This window comes from Pristiophorus japonicus, chromosome 30 (assembly GCF_044704955.1).
Source record: "Pristiophorus japonicus isolate sPriJap1 chromosome 30, sPriJap1.hap1, whole genome shotgun sequence".
In the NCBI taxonomy this organism is placed as follows: domain Eukaryota; kingdom Metazoa; phylum Chordata; class Chondrichthyes; family Pristiophoridae; genus Pristiophorus; species Pristiophorus japonicus.
This window is the reverse complement of record NC_092006.1, coordinates 7,139,477-7,155,435: the sequence shown is the minus strand read 5'-3', so window position 1 is coordinate 7,155,435 and position 15,959 is coordinate 7,139,477. Positions and strand designations below refer to the sequence as shown.

The 15,959-nt window shown below is 54.3% G+C and overlaps 1 protein-coding gene across 1 annotated transcript in view; it reads left to right on the top strand.

Moving 5' to 3' along the window:
- The window catches only part of LOC139240254 (cilia- and flagella-associated protein 141-like), a 14,647-nt gene extending 3,731 nt beyond the window's left edge, over positions 1–10,916 (top strand). Inside the window, exons 3-4 of the mRNA XM_070868733.1 lie at positions 8,886–9,015; positions 10,719–10,916. Coding sequence (XP_070724834.1) covers positions 8,886–9,015; positions 10,719–10,820 — 232 coding nt within the window. The 3' untranslated portion in view covers positions 10,821–10,916. The remainder of the gene's footprint in view (positions 1–8,885; positions 9,016–10,718) is intronic.
- The last annotated feature ends 5,043 nt before the right edge of the window (positions 10,917–15,959 follow it).

Genomic DNA, 15,959 nt, shown 5'->3' with positions numbered 1-15,959 from the left:
GGGAGGGAGGGGGAGAGAGAGGGAGGGAGGGGGAGAGAGAGGGAGGGAGGGGGGAGAGAGAGGGAGGGAGGGGGAGAGAGAGGGAGAGAGGGAGGGAGGGAGGGAGGGAGAGGGAGGGAGGGAGGGGGAGAGGGAGGGAGGGAGGGGGGAGAGGGAGGGAGGGAGGGGGGAGAGGGAGGGAGGGAGGGGGGAGAGGGAGGGAGGGAGGGGGGGGAGAGGGAGGGAGGGAGGGGGGGGAGAGGGAGGGAGGGAGGGGGAGAGAGAGGGAGGGAGGGGAGAGAGAGGGAGGGGGGAGAGAGAGGGAGGGAGGGGAGAGAGAGGGAGGGAGGGGGAGAGAGAGGGAGGGAGGGGAGAGAGAGGGAGGGGGGAGAGAGAGGGAGGGAGGGAGAGAGAGGGAGAGCGGGAGGGAGAGGGAGAGCGGGAGGGAGAGAGGGAGAGAGAGGGAGGGAGCGAGAGGGACGAGGGGAGAGAGAGGGGAGGGAGGGATAGAGAGAGAGAGAGGGAGGAGAGGGAGGGAGGGGGAGAGAGAGGGAGAGCGGGAGGGAGAGAGGGAGAGGGAGAGAGAGAGGAGGGAAGAGAGAGGGGAGGGAGAGAGAGAGTGGGAGGGAGGGAGAGAGAGTGGGAGGGAGGAGAGTGGGAGGGAGGGGGAGAGAGAGGGAGGGAGGGGGAGAGGGGGAGGGAGGGAGGGGGAGAGAGAGGGAGGGAGGGGAGAGAGAGGGAGGGAGGGAGAGAGGAGGGAGGGGGAGAGAGAGGGAGAGAGAGGGAGGGAGGGGGAGAGAGAGGGAGGGAGGGGGAGAGAGGGGGAGGGAGGGGGAGAGAGGGGGAGGGAGGGGGAGAGAGAGGGAGGGAGGGGAGAGAGAGGGAGGGAGGGGAGAGAGAGGGAGGGGGGAGAGAGAGAGGGAGGGAGGAGAGAGAGGGGGGGGGGGGAGGAGAGAGGGAGAGGGAGAGAGGAGAGAGAGAGGGGAGGGAGAGAGAGGGGAGGGAGGGATAGAGAGAGAGAGAGGGGAGGGGGGGAGGGAGAGAGAGGGGAGGGAGGGATAGAGAGAGAGAGAGGGGAGGGAGGGAGGGATAGAGCAGGGAGGGGGAGGGGGGGTCGGGGAACGGGAGCGCGGGTCGGTGGGGGGCGCGGGTGTCGGGTCGGCGGGGGGGGGGGGAGCGAGTGTCGGGTCGGCGGGGGGGGGGGGGGGGGAGCGAGTGTCGGGTCTGGTCGGGGGGTGGGGGGGGGGGAAGCAGGAGCTGGCCGTGGGAGGAGCCTTATTCACGCAGCCCCAGTGAGGCCATTGGGCCAGGGCTAGGGGCTGCGTGCTTCGGGCCCCTCCCACACAGTTCGGCGCCTGGAGCTACTGCACATGCGCGCCCACTGTAGCGCGCATGTGCAGAGGTCCCGGCACTGTTTTCAGCGCCGGGACCTGGCTCCGCCCCCCCCCCCCACAGCTCGTGCTGGCTGCGCCGAGGGCCACAGGACCTGTAAGTCGGTGGAGAATACCGAGGATTTTTTTTAGGCTTCGTTTTAGGCGCGAAAAACGGGCGCCCAGCTCGGAGGGGCGCCCGCTTTTTTTCTTGTGGAAACTTGGGCCCATTGAGAGGTGATCTCATTGAAACATTACATTTGGTTTCCTCATCCAAATCATTGATCTAGATTGTGAATAACTGGGGCCCAAGCATTGATCCTTGCTGCACCCCACTAGTTACAGCCCGCCAACCCGAAAATGACCCGTTTATTCCTACTCTCTGTTCTCTGTCCGTTAAACAATCCCCAAACCATGCTCGTATGTTACCCCCAAGCCCTAATTTTTGTTAATAACCTCTTGTGTGGCACCTTCTCGAATGCCTTCTGAAAATCCAAATACACCACATCTACTGGTTCCCCCTTATCTATTCTACTAGTTACAACCTCAAAAAACTCTAACAGATTTGCCAAACATGATTTTCCTTTCATAAATCCGTGTTGCCTCTGCTCAGTCCTGTCAGTATTTTCTCAGTGCCCCGTTATCACGTCTTTAATAATAGATTCTAGCATTTTCCCTATGACTGATGTCAGGCTAACTGGTCTGCTGTTCCCCGTTTCTCTATTTGTTAATTAGCAGGGTTACATTAGCAACCTTCCAATTTGCGGGAACCGTTCTAGAATCTTTGGAATTGTTGAAGATGACAACCAATGCATCCACTATCTCTGTAGCCACCTCATTCAAAACCCTGGGATGTAGGCCATCGGGTCCAGGAGATTTATCAGCTTTCAGTCCCATTAATTTCTCCAGCATTATTGTTTGACTAATACTAATTTCTTTCGGTTCCTCATTCTCTTGGTTCTCCGCTACTTCCGGGAGGTTTTTTTGCGCCTTCTTCCATGAAGACAGACACAATGCATTTGTTTAATTTCTTTGCTATTTCCTTATTCCCCCATTATCATTTCTCCTGTCTCAGCCTGCAGGGCACCCACGTTGACTTTCGCTAATCTTTTCCTTTTTACTTGCCTATACAAGCTTTTACAATCTGTTTTTATGTCCCTCGCTTGTTTACTCTCATTCTATTTTCCCTTTATCAATTCCTTAGTCCTCCTTTGATGAATTCTATAATCCTCAGGCTTGCCGCTCTTTTTGGCACCATTACAAGCCTCTTCCTTTGACCGAATACTATCTTTAACTTCTCTTGTTAGCCACGGTTGGACAACTTTGCCTGTGGGGTTTTTGTGCCTTAAAGGAATGTATATTTGTTGTAAATTATGTATTAATTCTTTAAATGCTCGCCATTGCTGGTTGACCATCATACCTTTTTAATGTAGTTTCCCGATCTACCTTAGCCAACTCTCCCCTCATAGTTTGCCTTGTTTAGATTTAAGACCCTAGTTTCGGATTTAACAAAATCTCTTTAAAACTCAATATAAAATTCTATCATATTATGATCGCTCTTCCCTAAAAGGCCCCTTTACTACAAGGTTATTAATGAACCTTTTCTCATTGCACAATACTTGATCCTTAGTTGGTTCCTCAACATACTGATCTAGACATCCAGCCTGTATACATTCCATCAATTTTTCCTCTACACTATTACTAAAAAAATTGGTTTGCCCAGTCTATATGTAGATTAAAGTCCCTCATGATTACTGTATTACCCTTGTTACATACACCTCTAAGTTCCTGATTTATACCGTGCCCGACATTACCACGACTGTTGGGGGCCTATAAACAACTCCCACCAATGTTTTCTGCCCAGAAGGATATGGGGATGGGGTGAGACAAAGAAAACTTAAGAACATAAGAAATAGGAGCAGGAGTCGGCCATTCGGCCCCTCGAGCCTGCTCCGCCATTCAATACGATCGTGGCTGATCCAATCATGGACTCAGCTCCACTTCCCCGCTCGCTCCCCATAACCCTTCACTCCCTTATCGCTCAAAAATCTGTCTATCTCCGCCTTGAATATACTCAATGACCCAGCCTCCACAGCTCTCTGGGGCAGAGAATTCCAAAGATTCACCACCTTCTGAGTGAAGAAATTCCTTCTCATCTCAGTCCTAAATGGCCGAGCCCTTATCCTGAGACTGTGTGACCCCCTGGTTCGAGAATCCCCAGCCCGGGGGAAACATCCTCCCTGCAGCTACCCTGTCATTGCCCCTCAGGATCTTACATGTTTCAATGCGATCACCTCTCATTCTGCTAAACTTTAAGGAGTATCAGCCCAACCTGTTCAAACTCTCCTCGTCGGACAAACCCTCTCATCCCAGGAATCAATCTAGTGAACCTCCGTTGTACAGCCTCCGAGGCAAGTATATCCTTCCTTAAATACGGAGACCAAAGCTGTGCACAGTACTCCAGGTGTGGTCTCACCAGGGCCCTGTACAATTGTAGCAAGACTTCCTTACTCTAGTACTGCAACCTCCCTTGCAGTAAAGGCCAACAGGCCATTTGCCTTCCTAATTGTTTGCTGTACCTGCATACTAACTTTGCATGTTTCCCATAACTAGGACACCTAAATCTTCCTGGACACCAACATTTAATACTTTCTCACCATTGAAAAAATACTCTCTTTTTGTCTAGTTTTCCTACTAAAGTGACTAACCTGACATTTCCCCATGTTAAACTCCATCTGCCACCTACCTGCCCACTTACGTTCCCACCGAGCTTTGTACCTGTAAAGTCCTGACCCTGCAGTACAGACTCACACGAGGCACATGCTGAAGTCAAGGTCACTCAGGACCTGCACCTTTATTACACAGCTCTCGAATGCCACACTTGCCTGAGACCTGTCCTTATATACCTGTCTGGGACAGGTATCCAGTGTCTCCTGCAAGTGCACCCCTGGTGGTAAGGTAAGCTTATTGTTACATGTCATCTCTAGTTACAGTCATGTATGGCATGGTAAGATACAGTTATGTACAGTGGTGTGAGATACATGACAGTACCATCAGCAAAGGGTGTAAGAGAAAAGATAGCCAGCCCGTGGCTAACTAAAGAAATAAAGGACGGTATCCAATTAAAAACAAGGGCGTACAAAGTGGCCAAAAATAGTGGGAGGGCAGAAGATTGGGAAGCTTTTAAAAGCCAGCAAAGAATGACTAAAAAAATGAATCAGAAAGGGAAGCTAGACAATGAAAGTAAACTAGCACGAAATATAAAAAAACAGATAGCAAGAGTTTCTACAGGTATATAAAAAGGAAAAGAGTGGTTAAAGTAAATGTTGGTCCCTTAGAGGACGAGACCGGGGAATTAGTAATGGGGAACATGGAGATAGCAGAAACTCTGAACAAATATTTTGTAGCAGTCTTTACGGTAGAGAACACTAACAATATTCCGACAGTGGATAGTCAAGGGGCTATAGGTGGGGAGGAACTTAACACAATCACAATCACTAAGGAGGTGGTACTCAATAAGATATTGGGACTAAAGACAGATAAATCCCCTGGACCTGATGGCTTGCATCCTATGGTCTTAAGAGAAGTAGCGGCAGGGATTGTGGATGCATTGGTTGTAATTTACCAAAATTCCCTGGATTCTGGGGAGGTCCCAGCAGATTGGAAAACTGCAAATGTAACGCCCCTATTTAAAAAAGGGGGCAGACTAAAAGCAGGAAACTATAGACCAGTTAGCCTAACATCTGTGGTTGGGAAAATGTTGGAGTCCATTATTAAAGAAGCAGTAGCAGGATATTTGGAAAAGCAAAATTCGGTCAGGCAGAGTCAGCTTGGATTTATGAAGGGGAAGACATGTTTGACAAATTTGCTGGAATTCTTTGAGGATGTAATGAACAGGGTGGATAAAGGGGAACCAGTGAATGTGGTGTATTTGGACTTCCAGAAGGCATTTGACAAGGTGCCACATAAAAGGTTACTGCACAAGATAAAAGTTCACGGGGTTGGGGGTAATATATCAGCATGGATAGAGGATTGGCTAACTAACAGAGAACAGAGAGTCGGGATAAATGGTTCATTGTCTGGTTGGCAACCAGTAACTAGTGGGGTGCCGCAGGGATCAGTGCTGGGACCCCAACTATTTACAATCTATATTAACGACTTGGAAGAAGGGACCGAGTGTAACGTAGCCAAGTTTGCTGACGATACAAAGATGGGAGGAAAGGCAATGTGTGAGGAGGACACAAAAAATCTGCAAAAGGACACAGACAGGCTAAGTGAGTGGGCAAAAATTTGGCAGGTGGAGTATAATGTCGGAAAGTGTGAGGTCATGCACTTTGGCAGAAAAAATCAAAGAGTAAGTTATTATTTAACTGGAGAAAGATTGTAAAGTGCTGCAGTACAGCGGGACCTGGGGGTACTTGTGCATGAAACACAAAAGGATAGTATGCAGGTACAGCAAGTGATCAGGAAGACCAATGGTATCTTGGCCTTTATTGCAAAGGGGATGGAGTATAAAAGCAGGGAAGTCTTGCTACAGTTATACAGGGTATTGGTGAGGCCACACCTGGAATACTGCGTGCAGTTTTGGTCTCCATATTTACAAAAGGATATACTTGCTTTGGAGGCAGTTCAGAGAAGGTTCACTCGGTTGATTCCGGGGATGAGGGGGTTGACTTATGAGGAAAGGTTGAGTAGGTTGGGCCTCTACTCATTGGAATTCAGAAGAATGAGAGGTGATCTTATCGAAACGTATAAGATTATGAGGGTGCTTGACAAGGTGGATGCAGAGAGGATGTTTCCACTGATGGGGGAGACTAGAACTAGGGGGCATGTCTTAGAATAAGGGGCCACCCATTTAAAACTGAGATGAGGAGGAATTTCTTCTCTGAGGGTTGTAAATCTGTGGAATTCGCTGCCTCAGAGAGCTGTGGAAGCTGGGACATTGAATAAATTTAAGACAGAAATAGACAGTTTCTTAAACGATAAGGGGTTATGGGGAGCGGGCGGGGAAGTGGAGCTGAGTCCATGATCGGATCAGCCATGATCGTTTTAAATGGCGGAGCAGACTCGAGGGGCCGAATGGCCGACTCCTGCTCCTATTTCTTATGTAAACTTGGATACATTACACTTCGCCTAGCTCATTAAAACAGATTATAAATAGCTGAGGCCCCAGCACTGATACTGATATCCCACTAGTTACAGCCTGCCAACATGAAAATGACCCGTTTATCCCTACTCTCTGTTTTCTCTCCGTTAACCAATCCTTAACCATTTCCAAGAGGGGTGAGAGGAGGCTCGTGTGGAGCATAAACACCGCAATAGAGCAGTTGGGCCAAGTGGCTTGTTTCTGTAAATAGAAACATAGAAAATAGATGCAGGAGCAGGCCATTCGGCCCTTCGAGCCTGCACCACCATTCAATATGATCATGGCTGATCATGCAACTTCAGTACCCCATTCCTGCTTTCTCTCCATACCCCCTTGATCCCTTTAGCCGTAAGGGCCACATCTAACTCCCTTTTGAATATATCCAACGAACTGACCTCAACAACTTTCTGTGGTAGGGAATTCCACAGGTTCACAATTCTCTGAGTGAAGAAGTTTCTCCTCATCTCGGTCCTAAATGGCTTACCCCTTATCGTTAGACTGTGACCCCTGGTTCTGGACTTCCCCAACATCGGGAACATTCTTCCTGCATCTAACCTGTCCAGTCCCGTCAGAATTTTATATGTTTCTATGAGATCCCCTCTCATCCTTCTAAACTCCAGTGAATATAAGCCTAGTCGATCCAGTCTTTCTTCATATGTCAGTCCCACCATCCCGGGTATCAGTCTGGTGAACCTTCGCTGCACTCCCTCAATAGCAAGAATGTCCTTCCTCAGATTAGGAGACCAAAACTGCACACACTACTCAAGGTGTGGTCTCACCAAGGCCCTGTACAACTGCAGTAAGACCTCCCTGCTCCTATACTCAAATCCCCTCGCTATGAAGGCCAACATACCATTTGCCTTCTTCACTGCCTGCTGTACCTGCACACCTACTTTCAATGACTGATGTACCATGACACCCAGCTCTCGTTGCACCTCCCCTTTTCCTAATCTGCCGCCATTCAAATGCGATGGTATCACTTTGTTGTTTGTGGGAGCTTGCTGTGTGTTTCCCACGTTACAACAGTGACTACACTTCGAACGAACTTCATTGGCTCTAAAGGGCTTTGAGACGTCCGGTGGCCATGAAAGGCACTATATAAATTCACGTCTTTCTTTTCTTTTAGGGATGGGCTTGGGGTAAAATAATGTGCTGGGCTATTTAACCTATAAGGGCTCTTCCCAAACCAGGGTGTCCAATGGCACGTTGAGTTCTTTGTCTCAACTCTCGGTGAAAAACTCTCCCCTTCCCATGTCTTTCCTGGTTATGTGAAAGGCGGTATAGAAATGCAAGTCTTTTAAAAGGGGGAAAGATATAATAGGAGAGAAGAATGCAGTTGAGAGCCCGAGTTTAATTCTGTTCCACTGCTGAAACCCTCACCCGTGCCTTTGTTATCCCTTCTCAACTATTCCAGTGCTCTTCTGCCCAGCCTCATCCAAAACTCGGCTGCCCCCGTGTCCTAACTCGCACCGAGTCCCGCTCACCCATCACCCCCTGTGCTCGCTGCCCCCATGTCCTAACTCACACCGAGTCCTGCTCACCCATCACCCCTGTGCTCACTGCCCCCGTGTCCTAACTTGCACCAAGTCCCGCTCACCCATCACCCCCTGTGCTCACTGCCCCGTGTCCTAACTCACACCGAGTCCCGCTCACCCATCACCTCCTGTGCTCGCTGCCCCCGTGTCCTAACTCGCACCGAGTCCCACTCACCCATCACCCCCTGTGCTCGCTGCCCCCGTGTCCTAACTCGCACCGAGTCCCGCTCACCCATCGCCCTCTGTGCTCACTGCCCCGTGTCCTAACTCGCACCGAGTCCCGCTCACCCATCACCCCCTGTGCTCGCTGCCCCCGTGTCCTAACTCGCACCGAGTCCCGCTCACCCATCACCCCCTGTGCTCGCTGCCCCCGTGTCCTAACTCGCACCGAGTCCCACTCACCCATCACCCCCTGTGCTCGCTGACCTACAGTGGCTCCCGGTCCGGCAATGCCTCGATTTTAAAACTCTCATCCTCATTTTCAAATCCCTCATCACCCCCTCCCTACATCTGTAACCTCTTCCAGCTCTCCAACCCCCCGAGAATTCTGCACTCCTCTAATTCTGCCCTCTTGAGCATCCCCCGATTATAATCGTTCCACCATCGGTGGCCGTGCCTTCAGCTGCCTGGGCCCCAAGCTCTGGAACTCCCTCCCTAAACCTCTCCGCCTCTCTCTCCTCCTTTAAGACGCTCCTTAAAACCTCCCTCTTTGACCCGGGTTTGGTCACCTGTTCCTAACTTTATTTGGTAATCGCTCCTGTGAAGAGCCTTGGGAAGTTTTACGAAGTTAAAGGTTCCACATAAATGTAAATCACTGTTCTTCACCTCTCTGAGCTCTGCATTGTGCCCTGACAGCTGGAAAAGGTTTGTTGTTCAGAACAAAATACAGAGGCAGCAAGAAGTGAGTTCCAAATGGAAGATATACGAACTACAACTGAAGACAATTGACAGGGAAGTGAAATTGGCAGCACAAGCAATTCTTCTCGTAAATTAACCTATTTTTAAAATCTTCCACGGTTTCTTACAGACTTGTGTGTGTATGTCCTGGGCAAATATTTATCCTGAATCAACATCACAAAAAAACCCCCCCAGATTATACAAAAGAAAGACTTGCATTTCTATAGCGCCTTTCACGACCACTGGAGGTCCCAAAGCGCTTTACAGCCAATGAAGTACTTTTTTTTGGGAGTGTGGTCACTGTTGCATTATGGGAAATGCCAATTTGCGCACAGCAAGCTCCCACACACAGCGATGTGATAATGACCCGGATCATCTGTTTTAGTGATGTTGGTTGAGGGATAAATATTGGGCCCAGGACACCGGGGAGAACTCCCCCTGCTCTTCTTCCAATAGTGGCCCCGGGATCTTTTACATCCACCCGAGAGGGCAGACGGGGCCTCGGTTTAACGTCTCATCCGAAAGACGGCCCCTCCGACAGTGCGGCGCTCCCTCAGTACTGCCCCTCCGACAGTGCGGTGCTCCCTCAGTACGGCCCCTCCGACAGTACGGCGCTCCCTCAGTACTGCCCCTCCGACAGTGCGGCGCTCCCTCAGTACCGCCCCTCCGACAGTGCGGTGCTCCCTCAGTACTGCCCCTCCGACAGTGCGGTGCTCCCTCAGTACTGCCCCTCCGACACTGCGGCGCTCCCTCAGTACCGCCCCTCCGACAGTGCGGTGCTCCCTCAGTACTGCCCCTCCGACAGTGCGGTGCTCCCTCAGTACTGCCCCTCCGACAGTGCGGCCCTCCCTCAGTACTGCCCCTCCGACAGTGCGGTGCTCCCTCAGTACTGCCCCTCCGACAGTGCGGCGCTCCCTCAGTACTGCCCCTCCGACAGTGCGGTGCTCCCTCAGTACTGCCCCTCCGACACTGCGGCGCTCCCTCAGTACCGCCCCTCCGACAGTGCGGCGCTCCCTCAGTACTGCCCCTCCGACAGTGCGGCGCTGCCTCAGTACCGCCCCTCCGACAGTGCGGCGCTCCCTCAGTACCGCCCCTCCGACAGTACGGCGCTCCCTCAGAACTGCCCCTCCGACAGTGCGGCGCTCCCTCAGAACTGCCCCTCCGACAGTGCGGTGCTCCCTCAGTACCGCCCCTCCGACAGTGCGGCGCTGCCTCAGTACTGCCCCTCCGACAGTGCGGCGCTCCCTCAGTACCGCCCCTGTGACAGTGCGGCGCTCCCTCAGTACCGCCCCTCCGACAGTGCGGCGCTCCCTCAGTACCGCCCCTCCGACAGTGCGGCGCTCCCTCAGTACCGCCCCTCCGACAGTGCGGCGCTCCCTCAGAACTGCCCCTCCAACAGTGCGGCGCTCCCTCAGTACGGCCCCTCCAACAGTGCGGCACTCCCTCAGTACCGCCCCTCCGACAGTGCGGCGCTCCCTCAGTACCGCCCCTCCGACAGTGCGGCGCTCCCTCAGTACCGCCCCTCCGACAGTGCGGCGCTCCCTCAGTACCGCCCCTCCGACAGTACGGCACTCCCTCAGCACTGCCCTGGTGTGTCAGCTGAGATTCTTTGTGCTCAAGTCCCTGGAGTGGGTGTTGAACCCATATCCTTCCGACTCAGAGACGCACGTGCTACCCACTGAGACACAGCAGACACAAATCCTCGTAATAAAGGCCAACATACCATTTGCTTTCTTAATTGCTTGCTGTACCTGCGTGTGAACTTTCAGTGATCCGTGTCTCCCTCCAAAGGTACGTCGGGCAGCGATGAAAGAGTTGCTCGAGACGGAATACCAACAGTTCCTGGAGGAGCTAAGCCAGATGGGGAAGGTCATCTATAAAGATCGCCTCTGAGCTGAGAGGACTGTAATCCCGCCTACCTCAGTCGCCAGAGTCTGTCGCTGAGCTCGGCACCGGGAAGAGTATTTCTGTATCAGAATTGTATTAGCATTGCCAAATAAACTCTCTCATTATACCATTCTTCCACAGGTCTGCAGTTTGATTACTCCTGGGTAGCGCTCTCTCTCTCTCTCTCTCTCTCGCCCCCGAGTCGAAAGGTCATAGGTTCGAGTCTCCGCTCCGGAGACCTTAGCGCAAAATCCAGGCCGGTACTGAGGGAGTGCAGCACTGCGCTGTCGGAGGGGAGGTACTGAGGGAGCACCGTACTGCCGGAGGGGGAGTACTGAGGGAGCGCCGCACTGTCGGAGGGGAGGTACTGAGGGAGCGCCGCACTGTCGGAGGGGAGGTACTGAGGGAGCACCGTACTGCCGGAGGGGGAGTACTGAGGGAGCGCCGCACTGTCGGAGGGGCAGTACTGAGGGAGCGCCGCACTGTTGGAGGGGAGGTACTGAGGGAGCACCGTACTGCCGGAGGGGGAGTACTGAGGGAGCGCCGCACTGTCGGAGGGGCGGTACTGAGGGAGCACCGTACTGCCGGAGGGGGAGTACTGAGGGAGCGCTGCACTGGTGTAGGGGAGGTACTGAGGGAGCACCGTACTGCCGGAGGGGGAGTACTGAGGGAGCGCCGCACTGTCGGAGGGGCAGTACTGAGGGAGTGCTGCACTGTCGGAGGGGAGTACTCGGAGTGCCGCACTGTCGGAGGGGCAGTAATGAGGGAGTGCGGCACTGTCGGAGGGGCGGTACTGATGGAGCGCCGCATTGTCGGAGGGGCGGTACTGAGGGAGCGCCGCACTGTCGGAGGGGCGGTACTGAGGGAGCGCTGCACTGTCGGAGGGGTGGTACTGAGGGAGCGCCGCACTGTCGGAGGGGTGGTACTGAGGGAGTGCCGCACTGTCGGAGGGGCGGTACTGAGGGAGCGCCGCACTGTCGGAGGGGTGGTACTGAGGGAGTGCCGCACTGTCGGAGGGGCGGTACTGAGGGAGCGCCGCACTGTCGGAGGGGCAGTACTGAGGGAGCGCTGCACTGTCGGAGGGGTGGTACTGAGGGAGCGCCGCACTGTCGGAGGGGTGGTACTGAGGGAGCGCTGCACTGTCGGAGGGGTGGTACTGAGGGAGCGCCGCACTGTCGGAGGGGTGGTACTGAGGGAGTGCCGCACTGTCGGAGGGGCGGTACTGAGGGAGCGCCGCGCTGTCGGAGGGGCGGTACTGAGGGAGCGCTGCACTGTCGGAGGGGTGGTACTGAGGGAGCGCCGCACTGTCGGAGGGGTGGTACTGAGGGAGTGCCGCACTGTCGGAGGGGCGGTACTGAGGGAGCGCCGCACTGTCGGAGGGGTGGTACTGAGGGAGCGCTGCACTGTCGGAGGGGTGGTACTGAGGGAGCGCCGCACTGTCGGAGGGGTGGTACTGAGGGAGTGCCGCACTGTCGGAGGGGCGGTACTGAGGGAGCGCCGCACTGTCGGAGGGGTGGTACTGAGGGAGTGCCGCACTGTCGGAGGGGCGGTACTGAGGGAGCGCCGCACTGTCGGAGGGGCGGTACTGAGGGAGCGCTGCACTGTCGGAGGGGTGGTACTGAGGGAGCGCCGCACTGTCGGAGGGGTGGTACTGAGGGAGTGCCGCACTGTCGGAGGGGCGGTACTGAGGGAGCGCCGCGCTGTCGGAGGGGCAGTACTGAGGGAGCGCCGCACTGTCGGAGGGGTGGTACTGAGGGAGCGCCGCACTGTCGGAGGGGCGGTACTGAGGGAGCGCCGCACTGTCGGAGGGGTGGTACTGAGGGAGCGCCGCACTGTCGGAGGGGCGGTACTGAGGGAGCGCCGCACTGTCGGAGGGGCGGTACTGAGGGAGCGCCGCACTGTCGGAGGGGCAGTACCGAGGGAGCGCCGCACTGCGCTGTCGGAGGGGCAGTATTGAGGGAGCCCCGCACTGTCGGAGGGGCGGTGCTGAGGGAGCACACGGCGCAATTCGGCCCTCGAGCGCGGCGGACGCCATTTTGGAGCCAAAGAAACGGGCGCCTGGGTTCCGAATTTTGCCCAAACCTACCCCGCTGACTCTGAAGTAGCTGCTAATTGACGGTATCCACCAGAGGGAACCAGTTCTCTTCTGGCTGGTATTTGAGGCCCTGAACTCGACACAGAGGTGTGAATAATATCTGGTGAGTCGCACGGTGTCAATGGCCCTGGAGACTGAGTCTTGATTTGGCAAACAACTACAACTTGCATTTATATAGCGCCTTTAACGTAGTGAAACGTCCCAAGGTGCTTCACAGCAGTGTTATGAGTCAAGATTTGACCCCGAGCCACATAAGGAGATATTGGGGACAGCCGACCAAAAGCTGGGTCAAAGAGGTGGGTTTTAAGGAGCGTCTTGAAGGAGGATAGAGAGGCGGAGAGGTTTAGGGAGGGAGTTCCAGAGCTTGGGGCCCAGGCAGCTAAAGGCACGGGCACCGGTGGTGGAGCGATTATAATCAGGGATGGTCAGGAGGGCAGAATTGTAGGAGCGCAGAGATCTGGGGGGGTTGTGGGGCTGGAGGGGGTTACAGAGATAGAGAGGGGTGTAGGGGCTGGAGGGGGTTACAGAGATAGGGAGGGGTGCAGGGGCTGGAGGGGGTTACGGAGGGGTGTAGGGGCTGGAGGAGGTTACAGAGATAGGGAGAGGTGTAGGGGCTGGAGGAGGTTACAGAGATAGGGAGGGGTGTGGGGGCTGGAGGGGGTTACAGAGATAGGGAGGGGTGTAGGGGCTGGAGGGGGTTACAGAGATAGGGAGAGGTGTATGGGCTGGAGGAGGTTACAGAGATAGGGAGGGGTGTAGGGGCTGGAGGGGGTTACAGAGATAGGGAGGGGTGTAGGGGCTGGAGGAGGTTACAGAGATAGGGAGGGGGTGAAGGGGCTGGAGGAGGTTACAGAGATAGGGAGGGGTGTAGGGGCTGGAGGAGGTTACAGAGATAGGGAGGGGTGTAGGGGCTGGAGGGGGTTACAGAGATAGGGAGAGGTGTAGGGGCTGGAGGGGGTTACAGAGATAGGGAGGGGTGTAGGGGCTGGAGGGGGTTACAGAGATAGGGAGAGGTGTAGGGGCTGGAGGGGGTTACAGAGATAGGGAGGGGTGTAGGGGCTGGAGGAGGTTACAGAGATAGGGAGGGGTGTAGGGGCTGGAGGAGGTTACAGAGATAGGGAGGGGTGTAGGGGCTGGAGGGGGTTACAGAGATAGGGAGGGGTGTAGGGGCTGGAGGAGGTTACAGAGATAGGGAGGGGTGTAGGGGCTGGAGGGGGTTACAGAGATAGGGAGAGGTGTAGGGGCTGGAGGGGGTTACAGAGATAGGGAGGGGTGTAGGGGCTGGAGGAGGTTACAGAGATAGGGAGGGGTGTAGGGGCTGGAGGAGGTTACAGATAAAGGGAGGGGTGTAGGGGCTGGAGGGGGTTACAGAGATAGGGAGGGGTGTAGGGGCTGGAGGAGGTTACAGAGATAGGGAGGGGTGAAGGGGCTGGAAATATATTTTTTATCTAAGCTGATACCACACGATATTTTTGTGTCCTTTTTTAATATAAAACAAAATAGAGTCCTGGTCCTTCCAGGAATTTCTGAAACAAGCAGTCGGTATGCATAAACAGCTAAACCTGGCTTGAAACGGCTGATAGCCACCAGACAGCTGGGAGGCAGGTCCGGCTGAGACAAGTACCCTCCCCCCATGGTGCTCTCCTATTGTCTATACGACACCAGTTCCACGCCACCCCACCCTTTTCGAAGTACTCAAACCACCAGCCATTATTTCTTGTACAGACCTCATCCATTTGATGCAAACAGATAACTGACCAGGAAACTGGACAATCCTGACACAATGCAAGGCAGGTAATAGCCCATTACCACACGCTCATGGAGTAATGGCCGGCTGGCCAACTGATAACCCTGACAAAAGGAAATATCTGGAAACCACGTCAGGACAAGGATGTAGTAATTAACTCTTGATCTGTATTCACTGACTGCGAGACAGAGCCAATACACAGGGAGTGGCCATAACTTGGGTTTTACTGTATAAATATCTCGTGAAACTGTACCATTTGGGAGGTGTTCACTTAGCCCTTGACTGAGTGTGACCTTTCCCTTGCTAGCAAGTGAATTAAAGAAACTTCTGCCGGAGCTGAAGGTGTCTGAGTCGTTTATCGGAGGTCGAGATTTCGACAAGGGGCTGGAGGTGGTTACAGAGATAGGGAGGGGTGTAGGGGCTGGAGGAGGTTACAGAGATAGGGAGGGGTGTAGGGGCTGGAGGAGGTTACAGAGATAGGGAGGGGTGTAGGGGCTGGAGGAGGTTACAGAGATAGGGAGGGGTGTAGGGGCTGGAGGGGTTTACAGAGATCGGGAGGGGTGTAGGGGCTGGAGGAGGTTACAGAGATAGGGAGGGGTGTAGGGGCTGGAGGGGGTTACAGAGATAGGGAGGGGTGTAGGGGCTGGAGGAGGTTACAGAGATAGAGAGGGGTGTAGGGGCTGGAGGAGGTTATAGAGATAGGGAGGGGTGTAGGGGCTGGAGGAGGTCACAGATATAGGGAGGAGGTTGCAGAGATAGGGAGGGGATGAGGAGGCCATGGAGGGATTCGAACAGAAGGCTGAGAAGTTTAAAATCGAGGCGTTGCCGGACTGGGAGCCAATGTACGTCAGTCAGTGAAAACCTGTTAAACTTAATGTTTTATTTTGCCTCGGCCCAGAGTCCCTGAAGCTATTGAAAACCCGTGGGCTTTCTGACTGCCTTGTTACGCAAGGGTTGCCAACTCACCTGGGTGTATTCCTGGAGGTTTGATCACATGACCGCCCATGTCAAATCACCCCTCCCCCGCACCCCCGCCATTGGTCCATCATCACAACGCCCCGTCTTCTCACAACAAATTACCCAACTGGATTAATCCTGACCATTGAATATAACTAATGAATTACACGCCACAGATCCGAGCACAAACTCTAGGCGCTCCCTCAGTACCGCCCCTCCGACAGTGCGGCGCTCCCTCAGTACCGCCCCTCCGACAGTGCGGCTCTCCCTCAGTACCGCCCCTCCGACCGTGCGGCACTCCCTCAGTACCGCCCCTCCGACAGTGCGGCACTCCCTCAGTACCGCC